We start from the raw sequence: 25,372 nt of genomic DNA, 5'->3' as shown, positions 1-25,372 counted from the left end.
GAGTCAACAAGAGAACACCTTCAAGCTCCTCACACAGGTCTACAAAGCTCTCCACAATGAAGCACCAGCATACCTGAACCACTGCCTTGCATTCCACGTACCCACCAGACAACTCTGTTCCGCCCAACTTGCCCTAGCCTCCGTCCCCAGGACCCACAAGACCAGAACCAGAGGAAGATTGCTCTCCTTCCATGTCAAAGACCTGGAACACCCTGCCCCTCCACCTCAGGCAATCTGCGTCTCTGACCCAATTCAAGAAGGCCCTCAAGACCTAGCTCTTCTAATGATCCTACACCCTGAAGGACCAGCAGCCCCCCCCCCCCTCAGTGACTGGAGGACCTCACGGGTGAGTAGTTGCACTATACAAGCCCATGATTGAGGGTTTGACTTCACCAACAAGAATATAAGAATTTAAATATAAACTTAGAAATGTTGTAATTGTCTGTTCAATGTATTTTGAATAATTTATTTTTAAGTTGTATTTTTATATGAAAATATTATATACTTCTCACCCAAGCCCACAAGACCCAAGGGTATGCATCATTAACGCGTAGGTCATGAATTTATGAAGATTTTTGTAGTCAATGCATGAAACTCTATCTGCAATGTATTAAAGAGGAGGATTCTGATATTAAAAGACATCTTTATTTTTCCTGTTCTGCATCAGTGTACTAAGCAATATCATAAATGACAAGTTGTGACAAACAGCATCCGCAAACAATGCCGCAACTGCTCCGTTCTCAATTGGCGCGAAGAGAGAAGACCCAGGGCCTGGTGGACATCGAATGTTGAGACCCCAGATGCAGATGATCCTATTATTCTGAAAAACAAGGATATTAATTCAATAAAAGGCCATGCATGGTTTGTAAGCAAAGTTAAGGATCAATGAGGCAGCACAACAAAGTAATCTGCATAAGAACGGTTAACATGGCCAATGTTGAACCTGGACCAGAAGCTCTCGACTAGTTTAGAAGTGTACTGAAAAAATCTCCAATTCAGTCTGCCACATATTCACAAAGGGATTCCTGGAAGCAACAAATAGATTTATTGTTGTGGATTCCTCCACTATGAATGGAGAGACACCCGCAGTCATAAATCCCACTAGGGGGAACTCTAATATCACCCACTCCCCTTCCCTCAAAATGGCCAGAGATTTATTTGAGCCAAGGGCTGGATCACTCAGTTTTGATGGGGTGTGGGAGAAGTGTTTTCTCCTTAGGCAAAATGTTTTACTGAAGAAAGTAGAAAAATATATATGTTTGCACAGCAGGTTCCATTACACCTTTGCCTAAATCTATGCTTTGAAGATTTCCATGTAGAGGAAATAGGAGCACAGATACCATGTGACGTTCTCAGTAATTTATTAAACACACAAAAGATGGGAGACATGCTTTCAAAGTGTATGACCACGGACACTCACTAGCATTCTAATCAAGCATTCTTTTCCCCCCATCATGCCATCTCAGGTAGCACCATATGCAAACCAGTTTTGACCCTGCGCCAATAGGGACACTCCAGCCCAAACAGCCAGGGGAGTTCCTTCCTGAACCATAACACAAGTAGCGGAAGACTAGTTTTGCACTAATTGGGGCTCAGTCGGGTGTAGGTTGCTACTAGTCGCACTGTGAGAACGGGACCCGCATCTGAGCATAAATTTGCCACTTAAGGCTGTACATCAAACATACAAAATGTGATGGAAGGAATGCTTGCACCTTGGCTACACCCAGGTCAAGCTGGTTGTAGGGCTCAGCACTGCACTACTGTGGTCCTGATAACTGTTCAAAAAGAGCTTTGCATGATCATTGGCAGAGGAAGAGCTGCCACTGTGAGTCTTCTTGACCTTTCAACAGCCAATGACAAGATTTATCTTGACTTGTAAGGCTGGGCATCAAAGGGGAGTCCAAGGGTTGGACTGGTCTTAGTGGGCTGTACCCAGGAGCTCTGCATCCCACCCCTTAAGTCATTGGCTATCCACATTTTGCAGATACCAGCAGGAGTCCTCATTAAGCAGGACTCTTCAATCTGTATGTAACTCCTCCCAATCTCTTTACTACATACCATCTTTCATGTGTGTCTTATACCCCGTTGGTTCCAAACCTTGATAGAAACACCACTGGGGTTCATAATACATTACAAAGGGGATTCAGAGCACTTGCATGCTGGATGACAAGAAAATGCCTTAAACTTAACTCAAACATAACTCTGCTAAGGGTGCTGGGTTATCTGGGTCATCTATTTGATCCTCAGGTTGCTTAGTTGACACAGTGGGTCTCAACCCAGCTTCTTTCAGGACTCACAGATCTTGGTATGATATTTGATGAGGACATTTCCTTCAAGATCCTGATTACGGAGGCATCAGAGGGCTGCTTCTTTCACTTCAGAGTTTTAGGGGAAGGATTTTTTCATCGCTGACAACACTAGCTATCCCACTATTCAAGCCATAGTGGGTGCAAGAATGAATTATGCAGTCCACTGTCAAATATGGACAAGTCACCAGAATGGCCGGTGTACAAGAAGTGACAACATCTATGCTTTGGTTCTCATGACATCAGATGTTCCAACCTACTCTTAGGCCCCAAGATCAAAACGTAAGTGTAACTGAGACAAAAAGTCTAACTTTACTACTCCTAAATGGCCTTTGTGAATACCGAAAATCGTAAAGTTAAACTTAAGTCTCAGGTTACTTTTGTGAATCAGGCCCCAGATATGTAACCCTTGCTAAAAACACAAGGTGCAGAGGCCTAAGGCTAGCATTGACGAAAATCACTGGTGATGGGTGGAATGCGGGAATTAATCTGTGCATTTGGTAATTACCTGGCCACATTTCAGACCCTTTTTTTTTGTGAATGTGCTACTTTAAACAAAGATTGGCCATATGTAAATCAGTCTTGACTCCACTCCAATAGGAACAGTCCACCCTGTAGTGCCAGGTAAGATCCACCTCGGAGGAAATGCAAATAAACCCAGGCCAGATTTAAATTTGTAATGTGATGATTTAAATGTCATTGTGAACCTATGAGTGAATGTGATGGGTAGTGAATGAATGTAGAGGGGTAGGCTTGAATGTGATGTGCTACGTGCAAATGTGAAAGGGTGGGCCTCAACGTGAAGGGGTATGTGACGATGTCAAGGGGTATGTGTGAAAGTGAAGGGATATGCCTATAAGCGAAGGGCAAAGTGTGAATGTAAGTCAATGAGCATGAATTTGAAGGTGTACACATGAATGAGAGAGGACATGCAAGATTGTCAGAAGATAAGAATAGTTCTGAAGGGTTGATGTGGGAGTTTGACGGGGTGTTCATGAATGGGAAGGAGTATCAGTGAAGGGGAAGTTTTGAATTTGATGTTATATAGAGGGGTACTCATGAATATTAAGCCCTGAGTGTGAACGTGAAGGGTTGCGCATGAATGTGAAGGGGTGTGTATCTTACCAGATGTAGCCAAGTTTTGTTTTAAGTAATTCTTTATTGACTTCAAGTTGCAGGAAGGTCATTTTGCATCCAAGCATTCCAAGCATCACAGTCATACCAACATTCCACTGTCAACACTCACAATGAATGAGCAGCTAGGAGAAAGGTAAACTGGGATACATATAATAAATTGGCAGGATATAACAGTATGTTTGAATATAAAGGGGTATACGTGAATGGAAATGGTATGTGTGAGAGTGTAAGGGTATTTGTGAATGTAAACGGGCATGTGTGTATGTAAAAGAGTATTTGTGAAGGGTATGCGTGAATGTGAAGGGGTATAGATGAACGTACCAAGCTATATGTGAATGGGAGGCCTGTATGAATGTAAAGGGTATGTTTGAATGTGAAGGAGTACAATTGAATGTGAAATACATGTGTTAATGTGAAAGGGCATGTGTGAGTGTGAAAGGGTAAATGTGATATGAAAGTGTATGTGTGAATGTGATGGGGCATGCATGAAAGTGAATGGGCATGTTTTAATAAGACTGGGTTCATTTGAAAGTGTATGGTAGGTCTAAATGTTAAAGGGTATGGGAGAACGTGAAGGGGTATATGTGAATCAGAGTGGTGTGTGAATGTGAAGGGGTGTATGTGAATCAGAGTGGTATGTGTGAATGTGAAGGGGTGTATGTGAGTGGAAAAGGGTATTGTTGGCATGTGCGAATGTGAAAGGGTATGTGTGAGTGTGAAGGGCCATACATGAAATCCAATGGGTATGTTTGAATGACAGGTTTCTTGTGAAAGTGAGTGGTAGGTGTGCCTCTCTTGTACGTCTCACAGATCCCCTCTCTGCATCTCACTCTCCCCACCGTCTTCCCATTGCATCCTTCATTTCTGTCTGATCCTCTGTCTGCCTTTTACTTTCCTACCCATCCGTCTCACCACCCTCTCTTGCTTTATCTTTCTCTCACTCAGTGCCTCTGTCTTTCTCTCATTGCTTGAATGACTGTCCATTCATTTCTCGCACTGAATTTCTCCCTACTCTCTTCCCTTCCGATTCCTTCTGCTTCTTTGGATTTCTTTTCTCTTTCACACCATTTTTCCTTCTCTGGTAATCTGCTAAATCTCCCCTTCCCATACCTCCATCCTTCTCTCGCTGCATCTCACACTTCCCCTTTCACTGGGTCATACTGTTCCACTCTTCTCTCTCGTGTTTCTCCATCTGTCCTCTAGTCTCTGCATCTGTCTTTCCTCACTCTGCATCTTGCTCTCCTTATCTCACTTGCCCTCTCACTATCTCTTCTCTCTCCCAATTTGTCTCTTTGTAACTCACAATTTTCCCTCTCTCATTCTCCTTTCCTCTTCCCACCATCTCTCTGTCTCTCTCTCTCTGTCTCTGTCTCTCTATCTCCTCCCCTCTGTGGGGCAGAGAGAGAGACAGATTGAAAGGGTAAATCACACCCATATGAACACAGCTAGCTCACACATCTGCAGAGGGGAGTGGGCAAGCACCCCCTTGTTTTTGTCTTTTGATCTGCAGACCTCATATCATTTAGGGCTCACCAGGGGGTGTGGCTCTGGGGTTACCCTTTCAGACCCCTGGCACTGCCTTTGCAAACTCTGGCCTCACAGGTAGCAAAAGAGGCATGAAGACCAGTATGTAACCCATGCAGTACTTGTGCTGTTTAATTTCTACAGCTCCGATTGGGACATTACACTTTCTGTTTGGTAAAAGAACTGCATGAAAAGAAATGCATGTCGAATCAGCACTTAGAATATATCATGAAATGAAACAAATGAAAAATGCGAATTTTTTAAAACTTGTTTTCATGCTTCGGTACGGTTGAGAAAACATAAAAAACAAGCATTTGCAAAGTCAATAGGTTTGACCTTTACAAACTGGTGAGATGTTTATGTGTTATTACTGTGAGAATATGACACCAGGAAATGCTGTGAAATTACTGGAAATTAAGTGATTATGTCCACTTGCATAATCTTGAGCAAAAATGCCTACACAAGAGTACAGCAACAGAGCACAGGGGAGGGCTGGCCGCTGCTCCTCCTGTTCTGTTGCATTTAGCGCTATTTTCTCAGCGCAAATTGCATCATTGGGTCCATTTTGGAAACTAGGATGCATTTTGTGCTACGAAAATAGCACTAAAGGCAGTGTTAAGAACTTCACGCGAGTCCAAATAACTGCTGTAACTTGCCATAATTACGCTATCGCAAACTATGCGCGTTACATTCACTCCTAATAGAACAACTTTTCACCCGTAATTCACCATCATTTGGAACATTAATGTGGAGTGTATATAATCATGTGTAATGGTTAATTTTTCTTTTTTTTGTTGGTTTCACAGACTCAGCATATTTACACGGTCCTATTTCCACAAGAATGTCACTTTTTTCTACGTTCCTGCGATACAAAAAAAAAGCAGTGCTAAGCTACTTAACATAGCTAAATGCGGTCTTGTAAATAAGGCACCCTTTCACGCTATATTCAGCGTGAAATGGGTAGTCAATGAGTGTTGTGGTGCCCCATATTTACAAGGGTGGCCTAGATATAGGGCAGCGCCAAAATTAAGACCAAAATAAACCTGGTTTTAACATGGCGCAACAAGGAGACATGCTTTATTTCGCCTTGTATTTGCTGTTTTTATATGTTCTGCATGCTGCAGTACACATTAAAACAGCAAAAGAACATGCATGATTGTATGTGCAGGAAGGGACACAATCCTGCACATAAACAATCATTTTAAAAACAAACATTTGCAATGCAATAGGTCTCGCATTTACACGCTTTGGAGCAATTGGCATTGTAAATGACAATGCCTTTTATTTAGGTTATAGTTTTTTAAAACATATAAAAAAGGCATTGGGGCTGATTCACAGAACTAATCGGAGATAAAATCCTAAACTTACTACTTTTGGTATTCACAGAAGGCATTTACTAGTAGTAAAGTTAGGACTCCTAACTGTGTCCATTTTTTGTATATGCGGGATTCACCGTTCAGAGTGAGATCTTGTGCTAAAGACTGATTAGGTTGAAATGCGTTTGTCTCATCTTCAACATGGAAATTAAGTAAATGACATGTGTGTGTATGTGCGCATGTGTGTGTTTTGAGTGTGTGAGTGGTGTATGTGTGTGCAGGCGTGTGTGTGTGTGTACGTGCGCTTTCTTATTTTCTGATTTTTCTCATTGCGTGAAGGCAACAAAATATCTAAAACTGTCTCACGGACACACCTAATGATGTTTCAAATACCCAGTCCCCTCTATGCTTCACAAGTGTGGCACCTCCTTACAAGTCATCAGAAATCACATTAAGTAAACAATGAAACAGGATAAATCAAGCCAATAATGGAAGATATATTTAATGCATTGTTGCATATTGATTTATATTGGTGGGGTTGACCATTTTCTGAACTATGTTGTATGTAACTGTCCCTTTTATTTATCAATACATACACTAGGTGCCACAGTTATAAAAGTGTTGCGTTGCCCTTGCATCGCGCAATGTAACGCAACAGTAATGCAAAACTGAAATCAGATTTACAGAGCCACACATGGCCCCCTTGCACGCCCCTGTGGGGCTCGGTATATCTGGAGTGACGCAACAGTAATGCAAAACTAAAGTCAGATTTACTGAGCCACGCATGCCCCCTTGCACGTCCCTGTGGGGCTCGGTAAATCTGGAGTAACGCAACAGTAATGCAAAACTAAAGTTAGATTTACTTAGCCACGCATGGCCCCCTTGCACGTTCCTGTGGGGCTCGGTAAATCTGGAGTAACGCAACAGTAATGCAAAACTAAAGTTAGATTTACCGAGCCACGCATGGCCCCCTTGCACGTCCCTGTGGGGGGGGGGGGGGGGGGTCGGTAAATCTGGGGTGACGCAACAGTAATGCAAAACTAAAGTCAGATTTACTGAGCCACGCATGGCCCCATGGCACGTTGCTGTGGGGGTTCGGTAAATCTGGAGTGACGCAACAGTAATGCAAAACTAAAGTCAGATTTACCGAGCCACGCATGGCCCCCTTGCACGTCCCTGTGGGGCTCGGTAAATCTGGAGTAACGCAACAGTAATGCAAAACTAAAGTCAGATTTACTGAGCCACGCATGGCCCCCTTGCACGTTCCTGTGGGGTTCGGTAAATCTGGAGTGACGCAAGACAGCAGAAGTCGCAGCGGCCATTACTCTGCCCATGGAGGCGTTCCATGGGCGGAGTCACATCCGCCATGAATTTAGGCGCAGTCCCAGATTCACCATGAGTGTTAGACCTGGAATATGTAAAAATCAGACGCCTTTCCAAGGGAGGTGTAACGAGGAGAAATATCTTGATTTTTCCTTGACTTTTATTTCTCTTTCTCTGTGTGCTGCATTCATGAGGAAAATCATCAGGTGTCCCTTCCTTCCCCCAAACAATCCTGCTTAGAAGCAGGCACACTTGCAGCATGATGCAAAGCGGCCTTCACTGTGCTAGACAGCCAAAAGTACACCTGTGCAAGCAGAGGACAGGAATGCACCATATAATGTTATATATGGTGCATTCCAGCCCTCTCTTAGGCGCTGCAGCGCCGCAAAGTAGCTGCTGCGTTGCCTGTAATAATTTTGTTCGAGTGGAGTGGCATCAATTATGGTGATGTCATCAGGCTCAAGGTCATGTTGCATCACTTTCTGGGATTCAAAGTCATATAATGTCACTTCCTGTGATATCACTGATGTCAAAGGGTGTGTGATGTCACTTCCTGTGATCTCACTGATGTCAAAGGGTGTGTGAGGTCACTTCCTGTGATCTCACTGATGTCAAAGGGTGTGTGATGTCACTTCCTGTGATATCATTGATGTCAAAGGGTGTGTGTGATGTCCCTTTCACTAACGCTGGTATTTCTGGGGATCACTGTCCAGGGCAGCCCTGATTATCAGAACTGACCACATGCCTGAGAGGCCCCCCGCGCCTAGGGGAGGGGGGACTTTAGTGGCATTACGGGAGCGAGGCAGTGAGAAAGAGGCTGGGCCAGCAGTAGACATGTGGTCAAGGGGAGTGGGAGGGGTTAGCAGGAAATGCAAGGTGGTAGGACGAGCTCTCAGGTGACCCCTCCCCAGGGAAAGGGATAAAAACACTGCCCACGAGGGAAGAGCCCTGTTAGTCCTCTTGCCTCAGGCACCCTGGGACACAGCTAGATGGAAGTTGGAAGTTGTGGCGGGCACCGGGGTGAGGGGGCCTCACAGCGTAGCAAAGCAGGCAAGGTTCGAACATAGGGCCGTTTGTCGACGCTCAATTGATATTATGTTGATAATGTGGAATTGAGTAAGAGGCCGGCGTGGGTTTAGACGGCGGTATTTCCTTATTGAGCGTGGGGTTCGAGGCCAGGGCCTGACCTGTTTCAAGTAATTTTGGGAATTAGCTATTGAATGAGGAGGAGGACGAGAGCGCCAGTTGGCTCCTCGCACTGTGGCGGGGTCCCGGCCAAGAAAAATGTCGAGACTCCTTTTTTGGCGGGGACTGGCTCATCCTGGAACAAGGAGGGCAGTGAATGGGGCTCTGGGCTGGCGGGAGAGGGGGCTGTCTTGCTGGTGGTCCTGGACTCTCCGGCCCTACCCGAGATGCAGGTGCTTGGAAGAAGCAATTTGGGGAAAGCTGGGGTGCAAGGAAAGGCGCAAAGCAGTACCAGGTGGCCGCGTCTAGGGGGTAGACGACGGGTAGTTACCTGGAATGGAAGCAATGGAGATGGGTTGTGGCCTGCTGGTGCAACCCACATCCATGGTGGATCTGGAGATCCTGAATTGGAAATACAATTGTAACCTGTGGTGCAAACAAATACTGCACGACCCTATGTTTATCAATGTGTGTTGGATGGTTTTAATAAAGTTGGTCTAATGTTGAAAATGCATCAAAAAATAAATAGGTCGTTATCTGAGAGAATTAATAAAGACTACACAGTGAAAACCAGCCACTTTGTATGGTGCCTATTGTGGGGGGCAAAAAGGGGGCAAAGTATGGTGAGACAAATTGCACGTTATATGCCTACTATAGAAACAGATGGATATTTGATCTGATGGTCGGTGTGTGATACTGGGATTTATTTGGGGCACCAAAGCCATAAATGGTGACCTAGAGGCTGTGGAGCCGGAGGGGAGCTTTAGGCATTACCTACACCCACCCTGGTCTCCGCAGGGGTGGGGTTGGGACTGCAGCCTTACATGCGCCTTCTCCACACTTCCTTCTGTGCAGTCAGTCTTTCATTAGACTGAGATGCTGCGGACACAAGACAGGGGTGAACCTGGGGGTGTGGAGAGACCCCCCCTCTATATTTAGAGCAGGGACTCCCTTCCTTCCCCCTACTTGAGGCAAAAGGAATCAGGGAAGTGTCAGCCTGTGCCCTGGCAGGGCGGCTGCTTGGATGGAATGACACTGTACTTGTGTAAGCTGGCTTCAGGGCGCTTTAAACCCAGCCCACTGGGAGCAGCCTCTGGATGTGCATCAGAGGCCCTGCGGGAGCTGCTTATGAACATTAACTCTTTCACCTCCTAATGAATACCTTGTTTACTCTCTAAACACAATTTAAAGGGGTGATACCAACTTCCACACATCAGTTTAAAATCAGTGTGGCTTTCAGCTGTTGAGGCATACCAGCAATTGACATTTGGAAAAACCTCTATGTGATTCATAAAATCGTAAAGCAAACACCCCCAAACATTTTTTTTACATTCATTTGGGATTATGCTAAAATGTTGTTTATTTTAATTTGGCTGATTTCATAATATATTGGGATGTCCCTGTCTAAGACATCATTGTGAATTAAATATGCTAACTTGTCCCATTGCTATATTTCCCAGGACTTGTGTTCAGTGTTAATGTAGTTACATGCGTCGGTGCTTTTGACTTCAGCAGCACCATTAGTCTGGTTTGCTTGAAACTGCCAACAAACATCACCAGACTTAAATAGTAATATTGCCCTTTATAAACACAACAAATACAATAAATATACAAATAAGACTATACCATAGTTATATATTAATGCACACTATAAACAAAATATGTACAACTCGCACATGTTTGATCATCTTAGCCAACGCTGTGTGTCCAGTGATCAGTCTCATGATATCATCACATCACATGCCTCCATTTTAGTAGGAGACACTGGTGCATTAAAGCTTTATTGCTTCAGATAAAGGCTCAAGGCAGCATCACAGCCCAGGGTGGGACGCTCACAACCCTTGGGAGGAGGGGTCCCACCATGGCAGGACCACAAGACTTGCTGCCAGCCTTCTCTTCTGAAGTTGGCCATTTCAGATCATGCGTCAATACTTACTGGGGCTTGGTCTGCACTCATGTCCACAGCCATTGCTTACGCAGGTCTGGCCCGCAGGACATCCTCCTGGTGGACACATTTCAGCACACAGTCCTACATCTAGAAAAGAGAAATGCGGCAGTATGAATAGACATTAATATGGTAAAAACCTGTGAGTGCCCCATTCTGTCTCCATAGTAATGAAATAGCATCTTATTGCCTGAAGAGGTTCATGAGTAATGGCAGGCGGGAGTCTATACGCCATTCCCTCAGAACCTTGAACCTCCATTGGGGCATATCACAAACAACCGGCGATAATATCGCTAAGCGCACTTAGCGCTAGGATAATTATTGCCGGCTATCGCTGCTTTCTATCGCTGATATAAAGCGCTATCAGAGACGCTTATCTCAAAAGCGATAGGAATACCAGCAATAGCAACATATTGTGCGATTATCGCTGGAAATCCAGGAAAAAGGTAAACCGGGATACATATGATTAAAATGGCAGGATATAACCAGGGATGGACTGGGAACGAAAACCGGCCCTGGCAAAGTGCTCGGCCCCCCCCCCCCCACTCCAGAAAAGGGGGAGGGGATGAGTGAGCTCTTTGCCTGGGCCGCTTTTCGGCAGATTGTTACAGGGCCGATTTTGCAGCTATGCTGCAAAAACAGCCCTGTAACATAAACTGCCTCCAGGGGCCCAAAATCGACCCCCACCCTTGCGGCCCACAAGGGGATTGCACAGTGCCCGCAATGGCCAGTCCGGGCCTGGATATAACAGTATCTATCTATACTACTATTATAAAGAGAGAACTTGCACCTTTTGGCCAGGTAAACTCGGGAACCACAGCACCAATCACAACACCCAATACAGCGTTGGAAAGGGCAGTTGCAGCAGGAGGACATAGGCTATGAAGACGCCCACCATATACATTTAAAATGTAAAAGAACCGTGCCAGCAAAGTAGTCCCTTGTGGGCGTGTCTGCATTGTGCTGTGGGTGTGTGCTGGGGGCGTGACAATCGCTGGGGGCATTCCGTCACGATTGTTGTTTTTTCTTCCCAGGCTCTATACATTCCTGCTCCCTTTAAACAGTAATTCAGTGGTGGTCCCATTCTCTTAGAACCACCCCAAGCACAGTTATGGGCAAAAATACAACTAAAAGGCCCTGCAAAGCATTATGGGATAAGCTTAGCATAATTTTTAGCATTCATGAAAGGGTTTCAATGTTTTTGAATTTTACTCATCAGGGACATCTTGGGACGACGAGGTGAACTGCAGCTTGATATATAATATTTTAAATGCTATTGCATTTGCATCATCAGGGACATCTAGGGACATGAGGTGAACTGCAGCTTGATGTGTAATATTTTGAATGCTATTGCATTTGCCTCATCAGGGACATCTAGGGACCATGAGGTGAACTGCAGCTTGATGTATAATATTTTAAATGCTATTGCATTTGCCTCTTGGGGACAACTATGGAGAACGAGGTGAACCGCAGCTCTTTGTAGAATTATTTGGATACTATAATATTCACTTCCCACTGCTAATCTCGTCCCACTGCTTGCTGGAAGCTAATTTCACTTTTGTTAAATGACTATATGCATTTTAGCATGTAGAAATACTTGTTATTTTACCTTGAATATATGAGGTTTCTGTTTTAAGAAATGAAATCTGACGGAACGAAATATTGTGGATTTATTGTACCAAGTTCACGCCAATTCCGCCCACCCCTACTTTAAATACCCCTGCACCCCATAATCATAACCCACCCTTACTCTATAAAATACCCCAACACCCTTAAACACTAACCCATCTTAACCCTATAAATATACCCTGTACCCCAAAACCCAAACCTATCCCTAAACTCTAAAAATACCCCTGTACCCCAAAACCAAAACCTAGCCCTGAACCCTATAAATACCCCTGTACCTCAAAACCCAAACATACCCCTGAACTCTAAAAATACCCCTGTACCCCAAAACCCAAACCTACCCCTGAACCCTAAAATACCCCTGTACCCCAAAACCCAAACTTAGCCCATAACCCTTAAAATACCCCTATACCCCAAAACCCAAACCTACCCATAACCCTAAAAAAAACCTGTACCCCAAAACCCAAACCTAGCCCAGAACCTTAAAATAACCCTGTATCCCAAAACCCAAACCTAGCCCTGAACCCTAAAAATACCCCTCTACCCCAAAACCCAAACCTACCCCTGAACCCTAAAAATACCCCTATACCCCAAACCTAGCCCTGAACCCTAAAAATACCCCTGTACCCCATAACCCAAAACTTTATCTGAACGATTAAAATACCCAAACACCCCAAAACATATACCTCAGTACCCCAAAACATATACCCCTGTACCCATACTTGCCTTAGCCAAACATTTTTTAAAAACATGCTTTTACCATTCATGCATTTACAACGAATTTCGTTGTAAATGTATGCTTGGTAAAAGCATATAAAATGTAATGTCATGGGTTATAATGGCATTGCGGAGTCATGGTACTTTTGGAATGAAAGTATGCAGAGTCATGGTATGCGGAAAGAAAGTTGCGGTATAATGGGTGTTTACCCTCCCCCGGTAAGTACATTGGTGGCACTGCGGCCCACATCTCCAGCAACATACTCATATTTTTTCACCACCCATTTGAAAAATGCACAGGTCTCTCTCATTGATGGCCAGGACCGACATACGCTTCTAGACACACCTCCCGCCACAAGTTCTAGAATTGAGAACTTTAGAGCTGGGGAGCTACGTTCGAATCTCGGCATCAGCTCAACATCCTGTGATTCCAGGCAAATCGCTTTGTCTCACCGTGCCTACCACAAATGAATGTTTTCTTCTGTAATGTAAATTGTGCTCATGCCATGTTGTCGAGTTTGCGCTATATAATATTGCAAGGAAAAATAAAGTAGGGAAACTCGAGTTCACACACTACTGAACGCGCACTCTTAAGTGCACCAGCAGTGCACTGTGAATCGGAGCGTTTCACAGGCCTGTCACAGATTAGAAATGCTATCTAAACGAAATCCTACAAAACAATATACTACTGGCCGGCAGCAATTCATACCCGGACAACGTCGGGACGGGCTGCTAGTACTAATATAATAAAGAGAGCCCAAACATTTGAGGCGGGTAATCTCAGGAACCACAGCACCAATCACAACACCCAATACAGCGTTGGAAAGGGCAGTTGCAGCAGAAGGACATAGGCTATGCAGATGCCCACCATATACATTTAAAAAGGTAAAAGAACCGTGCAAGCAAAGTAGTCCCTTGTGGGCGTGTCTGCGTTGTGTTATGGGTGTGTGCTGGGGCGTGACAAACGCTGGGGGCGTGTGGTACGGTCCGCTCTTCATGTCATGTCTCATATCGTGTGCTGTGGGCGTGTGCTGGGGCCGTGGGATTACGGGGGAAAAAAGCGAGCGTTGTGCCCAATATTTCATTGTTTTTTCTTCCTAGGTTCTGTACTTTCCAGCTCTGGGTGTCCACCCTGTTCCCTTTAAATACCCCTGCACCCCATAATCATAACCCACCCTTACTCCTTAAAATACCCCAACACCCTTAAAAACTAACCCATCTTAACTCTATAAAAGAGAGAAGTGTGGCTCACTGGTTAGAGGAGGCAGACCCTGATGCAGAGGTCAGACCCGGGTTCAATTCCCGACACGGCAGGGTCTTGAGCTCAAAATATCCATGGACTCTATAATTCTCCCCTCGGTGCCTACTCAAATCATGGGTTCACACTCTGCAACTCTGGGCACTAGCTTGCTTAATCTCCACTACGTCCCCACCACGATGGGATGCCTGGTCTTCACCTTGGGGATGCCCAGTAGGGGTTCTCACAGGGAAAGCCAGGACGGGTTCCCAAAGCAAGCGCTAAGAGACCTGTCGGTGATTTGGCGCTATATAAATCGAAATTAACATAACAATTAACATAACATAAATATACCCTGTACCCCAAAACCCAAACCTAGCCCTAAACCCCAAAAATACCCCAGTACCCCAAAACCCAAACCTAGCCCTAAACCCCAAAAATACCCCTGTACCCCATAAGCCAAACCTAGCCCTGAACCCAATACCCCTGTACCTTAAAAGCTAAACCTACCCCTGAACCCTAAAAATACCCCTGTACCCCAAAACCCAAACCTACCCCTGAACCCTAAAATACCCCTGTACCCCCAAACCTAGCCCTAAACCCTTAAAATACCCCTGTACCCCAAAACCCAAAGCTACCCCTGAACGCTAAAATACCTGTACCCCAAAACCCAATCCTAGCCCTGAACCCTTAAAATACCCCTGTACCCCAAAACCCTAAAAATACCCCAAACCTAGCCCTGAACCCTAAAAATACCCCTGTACCCCAAAACCCATACCTAAACCCTAAAACTAACCCTGTACCCCAAAACTATATCTGAACCCTTAAAATACCCAAAACTATATCTGAACCCTTAAAATACCCTAACACCCCAAAACATGTATCTCAGTACCCCAAAACATATTCTCCTATACCCATACTTCCCTCATCCAAACATTTTTTTTTAATCATGCTTTTACCATTCATGCATTTACAACGAATTTCGTTGTAAATGTATGCGGTAAAAGCATAAAATGTAATGCCATGCGTTATAACGGCATTGCGGAGTCATGGTACTTTCGGAATGAAAGTATGCGGAGTGATGGTATGCAGAAAGAAAGTTGCGGATAATGGGTATTTACCAATGTACTTACCCCGGTAAGTACATTGGTGGCACGGCGGCCCACATCTCCAGCAACATACTCATATTTTTTCACCACCCATTTGAAAAATGCACAGGTCTCTCTCATTGATGGCCAGCACCGACATACACTTTTAGACACACCTCCCGCCACAAGTTCTAGAATTGCGAACTTTAGAGCTGGGGAGCTACGTTCGAATCTCGGCATCAGCTCAACATCCTGTGATTCCAGGCAAATCGCTTTGTCTCCCCGTGCCTACCACAAATGAATGTGTTCTTCTGTAATGTAAATTGTGCTCATGCCATGTTGTCGAGTTTGCGCTATATAATATTGCAAGGAAAAATAAAGTAGGGAAACTAGAGTTCACACGCTACTGAACGCGCACTTAAGTGCATCAGCAGTGCACTGTGAATCAGGGCGTTTCACAGGCCTGTCACAGATCAGAAATGCTATCTAAACGAAATCAGACAAAACAATATACTACTGGCCGGCAGCAATTCATACCCGGACAACGTCGGAACGGGCTGCTAGTGTTTGTATATAAAGGGGTATACGTGAATGGAAATGGTATGTGTGGGTGTGTAAGGGTATTTGTGAATGTAAACGGGCATGTGTGAATATAAAAGAGTATTTGTGAAGGGTATCCGTGAATGTGAAGGGGAATATATGAACATTCAAAGCTATGTGTGAATGTGAAAGGCCTATATGAATGTAAAGGGTATGATTGAATGTGAAGGGGTATAATTCAATGTGAATGACGTGCTAATATGGAGGGCATGTGTGAGTGTGAAAGGGTAAACGTGATATGAAAGTGTATGTGTGAATTTGATGGGGCATGCATGAAAGTGAATGGGCATGTTTGAATAGGACAGGGTTCATTAGAAAGTGTATGGTAGGTCTAAATGTTAAAGGGTATGGGACAACGTGAAGGGGTGTATGTGAATCAGAGTGGTGTGTGTGAATGTGAAGGGGTGTATGCGAGTGGAAAAGGGTATTGTGAATGTGGTGATGTTTATGTGAATGGCATGTGTGAATGTTAAAGGGTTTGCGAGTGGGAAGGATCATGCATGAAATTCAATTGGTATGAATTGCTCCCTCTTTCCCCTTCCGATTCCTTCTGCTTCTTTGGATCTCCTCTTTCACACCATTTTTCTTTCTCCCACTGCATCCTTCTCCTTTCACTGGGTCATACTGTGTTCTCTCTCTCTCTTGCAAACTATGCGTGTTACACTCACTCCTAATAGAAATCCTTCACCTGAAATTCACTGCAATTTAGAACATTAATGTTGAGTGAATATAATCTTGTGTACTTTTTCTTGTTATTTTCACGGACTCATGGGCATATTTACAAGCCCCTATCGCCACAAGACTGTCACTTTTACGAACATTAACACTTAAACTTCCTAATGAATACCTGGTTTACTCTCTAAACACAATTTATCCCGTTTATCGCGCCGAACATTCCGCCCCAGTGCGGACGTTCGATCGCGCTAATGGGATTCGGACGTCCAACGGTCGTGCGCAGCACTGGCGAGGTAGTGCACGCGACGACCGTTGGACGTTCGCAACGCTGAAGGGGTTAAAGGTGTGATATCAACTTCCACACATCAGTTTAAGATCAGTGTGGCTTTCAGCTGTTTGAGGCATACCACCAATTGACATTTTGAAAAACCTACACGTGATTTATTAAATCGTAAAGCAAACCAAAAAAATGCTCTTTAAAATGTTTTGGGGATTCTGCTAAAGTGTTGTTTATTTTAATTTGGCTGATTTCATATATATTGGGATGTCCCTGTCTAAAACATAATTGTGAATTAAATATGCTAACTTGTCCCATTGCTATATTTCCCAGGCCTTGTTTCCAGTGTTAATGTAGTTATGTGTTCCTGTGCTTTTGAATCCAGCAGCACCTGTAGTCTGGTTTGCTTTAAACTGCCAACAAACATCACCAGACTTAAATAGTAATATTGCCCTTCATATACACAACAAATACAATAAATATACAAATAAGACTATACCATAGTTATATATTAATGCACACTATAAACAAAATATGTACAACTGACAAACCATGTTTGATCATCTTAGCCAACGCTGTGTGTCCAGTGATCAGTCTCATGATCTCATCACATCTCATGCCTCCATTTTACTATAAGACACAGATGCATTAGGGCTTTATTGCTTCAGACAAAGGCTCAAGGCAGCATCACAGCCCAGGATGGGACCCTCACAACCCTTGGGAGGGGGGTTCCACCATGGCAGGATCACAAGACTTGCTGCCAGCCTTCTCTTCTCAAGCTGACCATTTCCTATCACGCGTCAATACTTACTGGGGCTTGGTTCGCACTGATGTCCACAGCCATTGCTTACGCAGGTCTGGCCCGCAGGACATCCTCCTGGTGGACACATTTCACCGCACAGTCCTACATCTAGAAAAGAGAAATACGGCAGTATGAATAGACATTATTAACATGGTAATAACCTGCGAGTGCCCCATTCTATCACCATAGTAATGAAATAGCATCTTATTGCCCGAAGATGTTCATGAGTAATGGCAGGCGGGAGTCGATATGCCATTCCCTCAGAACCTTGAACCTTCTTTGGGGCATATCACCAACAACCGGCGATAATATCGCTAAGCGCACTTAGCGCTTGGATAATTATCGCCGGCTATCGATAGCGCGCTATCAGCAGCGCTTATCTCAAAAGCGATAGGAATACCAGCAATAGCAACATATTGAGAGATTATCGCTGGAAATCCAGGAAAAAGGTAAACTGGGATAAATACGATTAAAATGGCAGGATATAACCAGGGCCGGATAGGGAACGAAAACTGGCCCTGGCAAAGTGCTTGGCCGCCCCCCCTCCGGAAAAGCGGCAGGGGTATGACTGAGCTCTTTGCCTGGCCAAACTGCCCATTTCCTATCACCCGTCAATACTTACTTGGTTCGCACTGATGTCCACAGCCATTGCTTATGCAGGTCTGGCCCGCAGGACATCCTCCTGGTGGACACATTTCAACGCACAGTCCTACATCTAGAAAAGAGAAATACGGCAGTATGAATAGACATTAACATGGTAAAAACCTGCGAGTGCCCATACTGTCACCATAGTAATGACATAGCATCTGATTGCCTGAATATGTTCATGAGTAATGGCAGGCGGGAGTCGATACGCCATTTACTCAGAACCTTGAACCTTCGCTGACTTCTCAACACCGAAATCCAAATCCCACCTGCCTCATTCTGAATCCACCCCCTAGAGAGAAGCCTCCCTTGGGATGTTCCAGACTCGAACATGAACAACAAGTCACCAAAATGGCTGCTGTAAAAGAAGTGACATCATCTTTGCTTTGGGACTCATGACATCAGATGTCTCCCCCCCCGACTCTTAGACCCTAAGCATGAAGTAGTCCCCTACTTGATGCTGAGGGACAAGAGAAGGACAAACGGATCAAATTGTATAAGGTCAACTGTGCTCAGAAAGACAGTGTCCTTTCCTCAGAGCAGGGACAGCAAGGCTGGTGCCAGGGTTTAAAAGGCTATTGCAGGGGTAGAAGCGCCTGCCTCTGATTGGTGACTGGGAGCTCAGATGCCCCCCTTGTATGGACAGCTAGGCAGGGCGTTCACCTCAAGCTCCCTACGACTCATCTCCCCGCTCTGCGGCACGCTTGGTCCTGCCATGCGATCACCAGGTATGGAGCTCTTGCTAAAAGACACAAGGTGCAGCGACCCAAGACCAGCGTTGAGGAAAAGCGATGGAGATTGGTGGAATGCAGGAATTCATCTGTGCATTTGGTAATTACTGGGGCCACATTTCAGACCCTTGTTTGTCACTATCCTACTTTAGACACATCAGCCATATGTAAATCAGTCTTGATCCCACTCCAATAGGAACAGTCTACCCTGTACTGCCAGGTCCACCTCAGAGGAAATGCAAGAAAACCCAGACCAGTTTCGAACTGTTTTGGCTTCATACTGTGATGGCCTAAAGGTCATCGTGAACCTATGGTTCAAGGTTCAAAGACACTTTATTCGGTTAACATCGTATCCATAAAAGCACAGCTACTCAGCAGGGTAAATGTTTACAAATAAGAGAGTCATAGTAAAATCCATTAACATACAGTACACAATAATCTTTCAAATTCGTATAACACATGAATAAATAATATAGAAACTCAAAGATTGGACGTGCGCGGAGGACGGCCGGGGGCCGTCCCAACCCTGCCCACTCATTAATTCACCAGCACTGCGGCGGAATTGTTAAACATCCTCTATTCAAGCGTTCAGCCGAAAGGAGGCAAGTCTTTTACAACCATTGCCTGGAACAAGCTCTCCGCGAGGCTGAGGGACACGTTCCTAGAACCCCCTTTTCGGGAAACAGCTGAAAGCATGGCTTTTTTTCGGCCCTTGACCCCATCTGCCACTCAGGTTTTAAATGGGAAAAACGGGGAGGGGTCACCTGGCATGACGTCATGTTGTAAACGATAGCCAGACACTGGTCCTAAGATGCTTGATTCCGGTCTAAGAAAGACATGGCTTGGCAGTTCAGGCTGGACTGTAGCTGGACTGTTCCCATGAGGCACAGGGTCAAGTCTGATTTGCATATGGCCATGTCTGAACTGGGGTGGTGTGGAGTGCAAAAACGAAGGATTCAGGCCCAGATCCTTGTACTGGGGTGAATGTATGACATTGTTCTACATTCTGTCCATCAACTGTGGTTTTTGCATTTGTCATGCTGTAACCTCTCCACTAGTGGGAAGTGATCAGTGTGAGCAGCGCACATCGTTGTGCCTGCTGTCACTGCAGTCTATCTGTGCCAGGGCACAAAACCGAGCCCGATAGAGACCAGTTTCGAACAGGCCCGGCTCCAGGAATTTTTCTTTGGGTGGGCCAAGGGTGCATTTGGGTGGGCCACTGCGGGCTTATTTGTCGCATATATGTCTGGGCAGGCCTGCTTCAGGGCCCTCCTTTATCTCTTCTTAGTCTTACAAGGCCCAGTAAAACGCACTCTTTTCCAAATCGTTCTAATTACTATCACTCTCAAAAAGTGTTTTTTCCATGTAATGGTCCTTTGATGGGAAGAGGAGGTTTCTGAGGTGGGAGTATCAGGTAAGTGACACTACTCTGGCTCAATCTGTTTGAGCCTTCAGGCAGACTGCCTATTCATTACTACATCCACATGACCCCAGACTCTGCAACTCACTCACTGCCTTACAGGATTGATTATCCACTACTCCTCTCCAGTGCACCTTATCTCACAGCTGACCTTGGGCCCCAGCCCCATATCAGGCACAATCTGGCTCCACTTTCATTTTTCCCGGAAAAAACATTAGTAAAATCACCTTCAAACTGAATATAGCACTAAATATAATCAGCACACACTTTAAAGTATGCTCCACAGTAGCCCTTATGACCCGACTGCTAATTAAATAAACAAAAACAGAAAGGCCATGACAGGGCCGGCTTCAGCGCTGATGCAAAAGTCTTTCTTGGGGCCGCACCAATAACCTCTTTCTCCGTAAATGCCTTTACTACTCATCCTTCCATTGCCCCCCTATTGACCTCCTCCTCGGATTCCCTCACTGCCACCCTCCACGAGTGCCCTTACCCCCTGTGTAGCCCCTCCCCCTCATGACCGCCTCCTCTGATTCCCTCACTGCCAACCTCCACCAGTGCCCCTCATCTCTCCCTAGCTCCCCCTCCACCCATGAACTCTTCCTCTGATCCCCTCACTTCCACCAGCGCCCCCATCGCTCATAGCCCCTCCCACTACCTCCTCCTCGGATTCCCTCACTGCCAACCTCCACCAGCGCCCCTCAACTTCACCTAGCCCCTCCCACTACCTCCTCCTCGGATTCCCTCACTTCCACCCTCCACCAGCACCCCTCATCTTTACATAGCCCCTCTCTCATATGCATGTCCTTTGCTGGATAGCTCTACTCATCAGTGTAGTGTGTGTCATTACTTTACACAACGCACACATTATACAGAGACAATGAATCATATAAGTATGTAAATGAGACTACAGGGAATGTCACATAAGCCAGTGAGGATTGCAAGGTGTAGGATACACATGTTATCAATACTGTGGGCAGTATATTTTAAGAGGGGTTGGTCTGAGGAAACACAACCTTAGGATTTAAAGAGTATTCCATGGGGGTCAGCGTTACTAATAAAAATGTATATCTGCCCAAACATACTCATTTTAGCAACATTAGAATAATGAAAGACTGGAGCAGTTCTAACTATATCACAAAACAAAAAAAGCGAAGTTCTAACTATACCATTCATGTTTGTATGCTGCTCTTTGATGACAGTTCATTGGTTACTATCCTAGGTTAGGATTGTAACTTCTGAACTGCAAGTAACACAAGGATCTCTGTGACAAGAGGCAGTAACCCACTGAGCTATCCACATAAAACACAGTTCATCTGCATTTAAAAACTACTAACAGACAAATGATTGCTCTCCAGCAGGATCATTAATCACCAGCGTTGTCTGGACACTTTGTATGGTCTTATTGTTGTCCTGCATCGGCCCTTGATAATGATAACAAGCATTGGCCTAGCCAAGAGGTCTCGCCTTTGGGACCTTCTAAGTGTCTAGTTATCCAGCACAATATCCTTGGTGCAACAACATCAACTGCTGCATGGCTGAACACTTATAAGGTCCCAAAGGCAAGACCTATTGGCTATGCCAAGGCTCGTTTCTTCTGCTTTGTTTTTCTATATGAACAGTGATATGCAGAAGGACGATATTATGGCAAAATGTTTCTTTTTTGTGCACTTCATGTAATTAAAAAGCGTTATTTTTAAAATTACTTATGTTAAACTGATATAAATATATTTTGCAACAAATATCTAACTGCTTTTTAGCGTGTTTAATTTTACAATACAAATTCTACTTTTATTCTCCACACCTGCACCCATCCTATCTATTTCATATGAAAAAGCCAAACACCAAGGATATTGGAGTATCGTGGGAAGGCAAGAGTGATCATGTATTATAAGGGAACTGCCTAAAGCTGAATTCATCAAAGACCGAAGTTCTCCTGTTTGGGGCAAGATGGTGGCTGGAGGAAACGGGTGTCCCTCCCTGCCCAGTTGCTAAGGTCAAGAACCGTGGGATCCTGGTGGGAGATGCACTGTCCTTCAGGCCTCAAGTAAACACGCGGACTGCAGCCACCCAGTATGTCCTGAACACAGTACGCAAAGTTTTGCCCTTTCTCCTGGATGAGCCAAGGAAGACACTGGTGACGGTATTGATTATGTCCCGGCTGGATTACTGCAACAGCTTGCTGCCCAATGCCCAGCAGGGGCTGCTTAATAAACTACAAATCCTGCCAAATGCAGCGGCCCGCCTGATCACGGGTACACCTAAATTGGCCTCTGTGGCCCAGGATCCGGTAAAACTACACTGGCTACCGGTACGCAAAAGAATAGCGTTCAAAGCTCTCTGTGTAGTTTTCAAGGCGCTCAAAGGAGTCTCACTGCATGGCCCAGCTCTATCAGTGGTACAACCCAGCGAGATCACTTAGATGAGCCGATCAGGGGCCGATTGTGGTTCCAAGAGTTAAAAAAAGCCCGATTGGGGGGGGGGGGGGGGGGGGGGGAGAAGTTTTTCCCTGGGAGCAGCAAAGGCCTGGAACGCTTTGCCCGTGGTCCTCAGATGTCCTTTCGGAGGGCCCTGAAAACTGGGCTTTAGACAATAAGTTTCAGGTCTTGCTTTGGGAGGGGTCAATCAGCGCCAGGACACCGGCTGGTAACAGTGCGCTTTAGAAATGTAAAAAATCACTAAATAAATAAATAAGGAATAAAGTACACCCTAGCCTACATTAAAGCGATATTGCAAGTTACCTCTACAACCTTATATAGGAACTTTGCGTTAAGCCTCGTTCTATATAGTCGTGGAACTGGTCTGTAACTTGATAAATCCTTAATATGTACAGTAGGGTTATTTAATCTATATGGAATATACCTACGTGTAGGTTCTCTCAATCATCAGTCTGCGGTTGTGTTATTCAGGTTTTTACTGCGCCCTCTACAGCGGTCAGCCCAATTCAGCCCCAGGATGGCTTCCCTGTGAACACTGCCCTTTTGTTAATTTTACCCGGAGCCTAAACCCACCCAAAGGAGTTCCGTCAAGTGTCATCGACTGCTGCGCAACTCATGTGCGCTTTCTCAGACTGAATATCTTTGCTTTCAGCCAATATTATTTCAGGCTGATGAGGGCCGGCCAACTTCCAACACTAGATTTCGCACAATTCTTAACAGATCCCTTGAAAATTACAGTCGAGATTAAAATATTCTGGAAATAAAGTTAAAACTGCGACCAGGACAAAACAATTAGGAGGCAATTTCGCTATTAAAACGAAGATAGGCTTATAAAACGGTAACGTCCATTTGTGATGAGAAATGTATCTTATACTGCGACGACTTATTCACGCGTTTGATATAAATAACTACACAGATGGGCGAGCGCAAGTACTCATGGGACAAGCAGAGCCAGACCCGAGCGGGGGGGGGGGGGGGGGCGGGGGGGTTATGGGGGTCGTTCTGATGAGCTAAAAAGGTAGTGCCTTCCTTCGTGGGTGCTTTCACTGTTTTAGCTCAATTCTGCTCCTCAGAACCCGTGAAAGTGTTTCAGGCCAATTTGCTTTCGTCGCCTCTGAAAACCAGCATTTCATTTCGATTCCATTTCTTTTGTGCAGTTTTATATAGCGTTAACCGGGCCTGAAGGTATTGGAGCGCTTTTCATGAGCACTCGTAACATTAACACAAGGCCCCAGTCATTTTTAAGCACAGAGCTAATAGGTGATTTGCCCGAAATCACAGGACATTAAGCCACACCGAGACTTGAACCAGGTTACCAAGGTCCAAAGTCAGCACGTCTGGTCATAACGCCACATCCTCCCACCATACTCTGTTAAAACTTTTTTTAAACGCCAAGATGGGTCTTTTAGACAGAGCGGCTAGAGGCAGTGTGTTCCTGTGGGTGTTTCTAGAGTTGCAACACAATGCAGCTTTCACATTGTGTGTGTGGGGGGGGGGGGCGGGGGTGGGGAGGGGGGCGGTCTGAAGCACTTTGAGCTCAATGCCGCTGCGCGCAGCCCTTCCGGCCCAGCCGCTAGAACCGGGCCTGGTCTCGAAGCCCCCTTGAAAGAACGGCCGGTGCTCAGACCCGGCCCTCTTAAAGCCCTGGAAGAACTCTCAAAGGCCCCCAGAGCCCCTGCTTTACTCACAAGTACTGCCTCTGGATACCGCCTAGCGCCAAGGTGCTCCCTTGGGAGGGACAGCAGCGCTTTACGAATCCCTAATTCAATTCAATGAAATACCCCACCTGCCCCTCGCTGTTTCCCAGCACTTGTCCCCGGTGCTAATGTATGTTCCTGTGTTTGGGTTCAGCAGCCCCTGCAGTCTGGGGCCTCTCGAGCAGCCAACAAACCTCCCCAGACCTCAAAAGTGATCTTGGTTCGGGCTCTTACCTTGTGGCGCTGAGAACACGTCCCCGGCCCAGAAGGCGAGCAGAGCGAGGAGGAGCAGGGAGCCGGCGACCTTCATGCTTCTGGAGTCGGCGGGAGTGAGCCGGGCAGCTGAGCCCGAGGGCTTTTATACAACCATTGATTGGACGCCTGTCCAGAGGCAGTGACGTCACCCAGGGCCAGGTGAAGCAGGGGTCACACTTCCCACCCCATTGGTAGTTCAGGGTTTCTTTATTATTCCAGTGTTCCTGTTGCATTAGAGCCGCGTCTGACTCCATGATTGACGCCGCGTGTGATCCTCGGCCGCTGCTCACCTGCGGGTCCTTTGGAACCTGTCCCTCTCATCCGGGTTCTTCCGGGGCTTTCCCAGCACAGATGAAAACTCTCCGACATTTGGGAAAAGCCCAGTATCGACGCCATGTTACATTTCTTCTTTTAATCGTTTTAATCCA

General features: G+C 45.5%; 1 protein-coding gene across 1 annotated transcript in view; it reads right to left on the bottom strand.

Annotated features, from left to right (window-relative positions):
* The window catches only part of LOC147693258 (uncharacterized), a 544,251-nt gene that overhangs the window by 377,546 nt on the left and 141,333 nt on the right, over window positions 1-25,372 (bottom strand). Inside the window, exon 2 of the mRNA XM_086933652.1 lies at window positions 18,381-18,473. Coding sequence (XP_086789778.1) covers window positions 18,381-18,473 — 93 coding nt within the window. The remainder of the gene's footprint in view (window positions 1-18,380; window positions 18,474-25,372) is intronic.

Source organism: Lissotriton vulgaris, chromosome 8, assembly GCF_964263255.1.
Source record: "Lissotriton vulgaris chromosome 8, aLisVul1.2, whole genome shotgun sequence".
In the NCBI taxonomy this organism is placed as follows: Eukaryota; Metazoa; Chordata; class Amphibia; order Caudata; family Salamandridae; genus Lissotriton; species Lissotriton vulgaris.
Note: the sequence above shows the minus strand (reverse complement) of the source record. Positions and strands in the feature narration are given on the sequence as shown.